The following is a 6,182-nucleotide window of genomic DNA, read 5'->3' on the forward strand; positions in this document are numbered from 1 at the left end:
CTTATCAAATTTATACCATATACATATTTTATAATTCATTGAACACATGTGAAAGTACTTTTTTCAAAATGTTTTTCGAACAGAAATTTATCTTAAGTGAAAAAAAATGCATCCCTTGTTTACATTTGAGGTATAATTTGATGAAATAGAAAGTTCAGTAAAAAAATTGATACAATTTGATAAGTTTAGAGACAGATATTCATACATAACCATTGCAATCCCTTTATCAGGTTCATCATTATTGATGCAACTGAATTCTCCCCAGCTTTTTACCTCCAATCTCATATATAATCTTAGATTCTCTCATACAAAGAGATTGGGGTTGAGGCGGGACGAGGATTATTGCTCCTCTCCCAAAGATCCCAAAGATTAAAAACAGGAACTTTTGCAGTTCTATAAAGTTCAGAAATGTATGGTTTTCACAAAGCAAATACAATGTCAACCATCTAGTTGTAAACTACCCACCACTTGAAATGATCTACTATTGGTCTTTTCTATAACAAAAGCTGTAGATAAACTCAGGTTCAAAATGTCATACAATGAGCTCCATAAAGCAACAGTAAGCAAAACTTTTGACCAAGTATTGTTGCTAGATTATCTAGATCCATGCTCGATTTAAGTGGGAAAAAAAAAGACATACATGATAGAGTATCTGCAAAGAGCTTGCACTTGATGGTTTCTGGACTTTCGGCATGATGAGATTACTCAGTCCAGCTTCACAGAAGAGAACAAGTAATGCACAAACCAGAATGACGAGAGGAATCCGACTGTTCCAGTTGTGAACATGATTGCAAGAACCATGAAGAGTGAATAACCAAGGTAGAGAGTGGCTGAGACGGGTCCGCTCAAGCTCTTAAGATCAAAGATAAGATAATTAATCGAGTACAAGAAGATGTACAAGGCAACTGAACCAGAAGCAAAGAAAGACTTCCACCACCATTTCCAATCTTCGACGCATAAATGCATATAGGTTAGAACTAAGGATACCTCAGCACAAACTACAACAAGAAGCACCAACACTATGAAGAGGAACCCGAAAACGTAATAAACACGGCCCATCCAGAGGCTAGACATGATGAAGAAGAGTTCGATGAACAAGGTACCGAAAGGAAGAGTGCCAGCCCCAAGGACTAAAAGCCATGATGGGTATTTTTGGGGTGGAATCTCCCGCGGGATTTGATTGGTTCTAACAGGATACTCAATATGAGGTGCCTTGGCACCAAAATACCCACCAACAAGAGTAAGAGGAACTGATATGCAGAACCATAGCAAAAGTAGAATAACGAAGAGCAAAAATGGAATGGCGCCGGTGCTTCCACTACCCCATAATAGAAAATTCAGTGTGGTAAGAATTAGAAAGGCAATGCCAGGGAAGAAACAAGCAGCTTTCCATGAGACTGAGACCCATCCTCTGTGGTCCCCACAACAGATAGTTCTCCAAAGACGTACAGCAACGTAACCTGCTGCAACACCGAGAATCATATAGAAAAATAGCATACCTGTAATAAGTGTTCCACGGGATGCTGGGGACATGAACCCAAGAGCAGCAAACAATATGGTCACAATTCCCATCCCTAGAAGCTGAACCCCATCACCAACCATTATACACAAAAGTGCAGGATTGGCTGGAGCACGGAAGACATCCCCCACAACAAGCTTCCAACCAGACAACTCCTCGTTCATCTGCGCTTGAGCCTCCTTATCAAGCTCCTCATAACGTGTAAGATCTCGTCGAACAGTCCTCAAGAAAATTACAAGAACGATACCGGCTAAAAACGTTATCACCATTAAAGAGTTCAAGATTGAAAACCAATGAACTTTCGAACCCTCCATCTTCAAATATGCATCCCATCGAGAAGGCCACTTGATGTCACTCTCTTCAAATGTAACCTCATATGTGAACACTATAGGTTGCCCTTTGTTAATTTGCATTGATACACTGGTAGGGTCACATTGAACAGGATTTGGATACTTTTCGTACATCTTTAAGTTCTTAACTAAGTCCACCTTGTGCAAAGGACTGCAGGGTACAACCTCAAATCCAACAACCATGTATCCCGGTACATCTAGTTCTTGTTTACCGATTGATGACATCACACCTGCAGCATCACCGGTTCCCATTACACTCGCAACATTGGTCTCCTCATATTTGTGAACAAGAACCTTAAATTTCAAATGGTTAAAGACATAGTAGGAACCCTTGACGTTGATTCCTACAGGGTATCCTGTCCAACGCAAAGGATAGCCTTCTTTCTTAGTGTACCGGATTGCAGGTAAATTGTCCAGGATCAAGTTCACTTGATACATCTCATCAATCCTCTCCTTTAAGGTCTTAAACTGATCATCAGTCAATGGATCTGTTTGACACAAGAACACATCTGTTTGATTCTTATACATCTTAAACAGATACGGCGAGTTCTCAATCCGGTCACCCATTAGAAGCTCACCAAGATTTTCAGCACTATCCTTAACACCCCCTTGAGGTTTACAGAAAGGCAAACTGTAATAGCTAAACGGCATTTCGGTATCGATTGAGGTTATAGAATTAACTTTCACAGATAAGTCATCACCCACAACATGTTTGAGAGGATAACTCCCCGGAAGATAAAACCCATATCCAGATTGAAATATCAAGCAAAGGGTTAAGACCCAGATCCTAAATCCACCCAGAAACTCCATCCTGGAAGAGTACGAGCTCGATTAAAGTCAGATCTAGAAGAGTCACATACAAAAGTGGATAACAGAACAGTAAAATTTCCAAAGAAGGGATTCACATAACATATAATTGCCAATATAAACGAAGTAAGAGAACAAGAAATGGAAGTCCCAGGATGCAATCAAAGAAAGAATGAAGTTAACTGACCTGGGACATAGAAAAGTGGAAGGAGAATCTCCGGCGGAGGAAGGAAATTCGCAGCTACTGCTGCCAATTCCTTGAGTTCTGGAACTGAGAAATAGTTGATAATTCACAATCAAAATGCTTGAAGAAGAATTTGATAGGGAATTGGGTTCGATCTTTCCTTACCGGCGTGTTCATTAATGTAACGGTGACTGGTGAAGGCGAAGACTAGAAGTTGTGGCCAATCTCTTAAAATGACCATTCTGTCCTCTTCAACTTTTACCATGACTAGTAGCTAATTATTAATCACTTTTTATTTATATATTTATTTCGTGTGATCTCTCTTAGTACTTAGTAGCTAATATATATATATATATAATATATATATATAGACCTTATTAAAAATATCATTAAAAATAGATGTCCAATGTTTAGTGTCCTAAATCCATATATCATTTTTTTATATTGTCCATGTGTCTTGTAATAATTCATGTTTAGTATTTATGTAAGTCCACATCCTAATTGCCACTTGTTTATAAATAGTGACATTTGTGGATCTCAAAATAATGCACATTGGTGAGAAATCCACTTCAAAATTCCATTAATTTTCATATTACCCAATTTTATAATTTTAGTTTATTATATTATATTATTATTATATTATATTTTCTCCATATTCGTGTTTCCATCGTACTTCTCAATTTCACAACACGTTATCAGCACGAGCTCCTGTTGCTTTCATTGCTGAAGGTAGGTCGATTTTTTTTTCTTCTTTATTATAATTAATAAATTAAATGTTATTTTGTATTTTTAGTACATATTAAATTTATAATATAAATACAATATTTTGTGATAGTGTTGCCATGACAAACCTTACAAAATTAGAATTCATAGCCCTTGACATTAATGACAATAATTATTTGTCATGGGTGCTCAATGCCGAAATTCACCTGGATGCTACGAACTTGGGAAAAACAATTAAAGAAGGAAATACGACATCTAGCCAGGACAAAGTAAAAACTATGATTTTCCTTTGTTATCATCTCCACGAGGGATTAAAAATGGAATATCTTACAATAAAAGATCCCAGTATCTTATGAAAATATTTGAAAGAAAGGTACGATCATCAAAAGACAGATATTCTTCCTAAAGCCCGTTATGAGTGGATGCATTTGAGGTTACAAGATTTTAAATTAATAAGTGATTACAATTCCACATTATTTAAAATCAGTTCAAAATTATTGTTATGCGGAGAAAAATTTGTTGATGCTAATATGTTAGAGAAGACATTTTCTACATTTCATGTCTCGAATATGCTCTTGCAGCAACAAAATCGAGAGAAAGGTTTTAAACAATATTATGAACTAATTTCATTTCCTCTTGTGGTCGAACAAAATAACGAGTTATTGATGAAGAACCACGAATCTTGACCAATTGGAATAACACCATTCCCTGAAATGAATGTAGAACGTTAATAATCATGGTCGAGATCGTGGTCGTGGTCGTAGTCGAGGTCATGATCGTGGTAGGGGAAGAAATAATTATTATTTTCATGGTGGTCGTTCTAATCATTTAAATTTCAAAAGAACCACATAAAATGATGATCACAAAGGAAAAGCTCCACAATATAAGAGTTCAAAGAGTATTGAAAATAAATGATTCCGATGTGGAATGATTGGGCATTGGTCACGTACCTGTCGTATGTCAAAACACTTAGTTGACCTCTATCAAGCCTCCCTAAAGAAAAAAGAGAAAAATGTGGAAGTAAATTTTGCATACCAGGATAATGACATTTTTTACTCATCCTACATGACAAATTTGGATTTGACGGACTTCTTTGAATCTCCTGAAGAGAATATTGGTACAGTTGGTGGAACATCAAGTATTTCTTTTGACTTTGAGAATATCTAGACTAAATGTTGTTGTTTTCTTTTATCTATCCACATGTTTGTATATTTTAAGTGTTGTTTTTCTTATTGTAATTATTTTCTTTTAGTGAAGAAGCATGGATCATTTTCATATGTTGGGTGTTTAAAAAATCAGCAAAAAAAGATCTATGTTTGGCAGAAAGTGCAACTACACACCCAATACTTACAAATAAAAAATAACTTTTCAAATTGACAATGCCAAAAGCAAAAGTAAATACAATATCAGGTCTGTAGACTTGATTGAAGGTTTTGGAAAAGCAAATATTATTTTGCCTAAAGGAACAAAAATTTACAATTGACAATGCATTGTTCTCTAGTCAATCAAAGAGAAATCTTCTGAGTTTTAAAGATATACGTTGCAATGGTTATCGTATTGAGACTGATAGTAAGAATAATGTGAAATATCTATATATTATATTTACTGTCTCAAATGAAAAATGTATATTGAAAAAATTGTTTGCTTTATCTTCTGGATTGTATTATATTTATATTTGAGTAATTAAAACATATGCAGCAATGAACTTGAAGTTCATGAATCCATACATATTTACAATTTGGCATGACTGATTGGGTCATCCAAGATCTATAATGATGAGAAGAATTATTAAGAATTCAAATGGATACCGATTGAAGAATCAGAAGATTCTTCAATTTAATGAATTATCATGTGATGCTTGCTATTAAGGCAAATTGATAATCAGACCATCTGTTGAAGGAGAAATTTCGGCGAATCACGAGTCGCCACATCATCAATGAAAGTCCGAGCCTATTGGAAAAATTATAAGTTGGATTGGGTCGAGTAATTAAGGTCGCTCGGGCCCAACCCAATTCAAATCCGTGGTGAAATTTTGGGCTAAATTAAAGATTAAACTCAAGCCCAGTATTTCGGCCCAACAACAAATGGGTCCAAGCCCAATTTTAGCTCAAACCCAATTTTGGCCCAGTAAAGTAATTAGGCTCAAGCCCATGTAAGGCTCATGAGAAACCTTTATAAATAGAGACATTATCTCTTCATTTGAGAGGGGTGGGAAGAATTGAAGACAAAAGCTCCCTGAAGATCTAAAGTCTGAAGCTCCAAGGATCTAAATGACATAACTCCTCTAAAGCTTTGAAGATCAGAATTCACTAAAGCTTTGAAAATTAGAAGACATATCAAAGCTCTTAAGATAAGAAGACACTAAAACTCTGAAAATCAGAAGACATATCAAAGTTCTGAAGATCAGAAGTTACTAAAGCTTTGAAGATCAAAAGACATATTAAAGCTCTAAGGATTTCAACAAATTGACCGTATCTTCACAATCTACAAACTGAAGATTCAATCTCCTCAAACCCAAGGGTCAAACCCAAGCCCACTTGTGAATTCTATAAACAGATAAGCTCGTCTCATTTGGAGGGGTCAGCAATTCTACACTCTA

The 6,182-nt window shown here is 35.8% G+C and overlaps 1 protein-coding gene across 1 annotated transcript; it reads right to left on the minus strand.

Annotated features, from left to right (window-relative positions):
* Window positions 1–238: 238 nt before the first annotated feature.
* On the minus strand, window positions 239–3,053 carry LOC120071103 (transmembrane 9 superfamily member 11-like). The gene is made up of 2 exons (XM_039023157.1): window positions 2,864–3,053; window positions 239–2,712 (listed from the first exon to the last, which is right to left on the minus strand). Exon 2 carries the CDS (start codon window positions 2,677–2,679, stop codon window positions 706–708), a length of 1,974 nt encoding a protein of 657 aa, XP_038879085.1. The 5' UTR covers window positions 2,680–2,712; window positions 2,864–3,053; the 3' UTR covers window positions 239–705.
* Window positions 3,054–6,182: the final 3,129 nt, after the last annotated feature.

The sequence above is a fragment of the Benincasa hispida genome, chromosome 2 (genome assembly GCF_009727055.1).
Source record: "Benincasa hispida cultivar B227 chromosome 2, ASM972705v1, whole genome shotgun sequence".
Classification (NCBI taxonomy): Eukaryota; Viridiplantae; Streptophyta; class Magnoliopsida; order Cucurbitales; family Cucurbitaceae; genus Benincasa; species Benincasa hispida.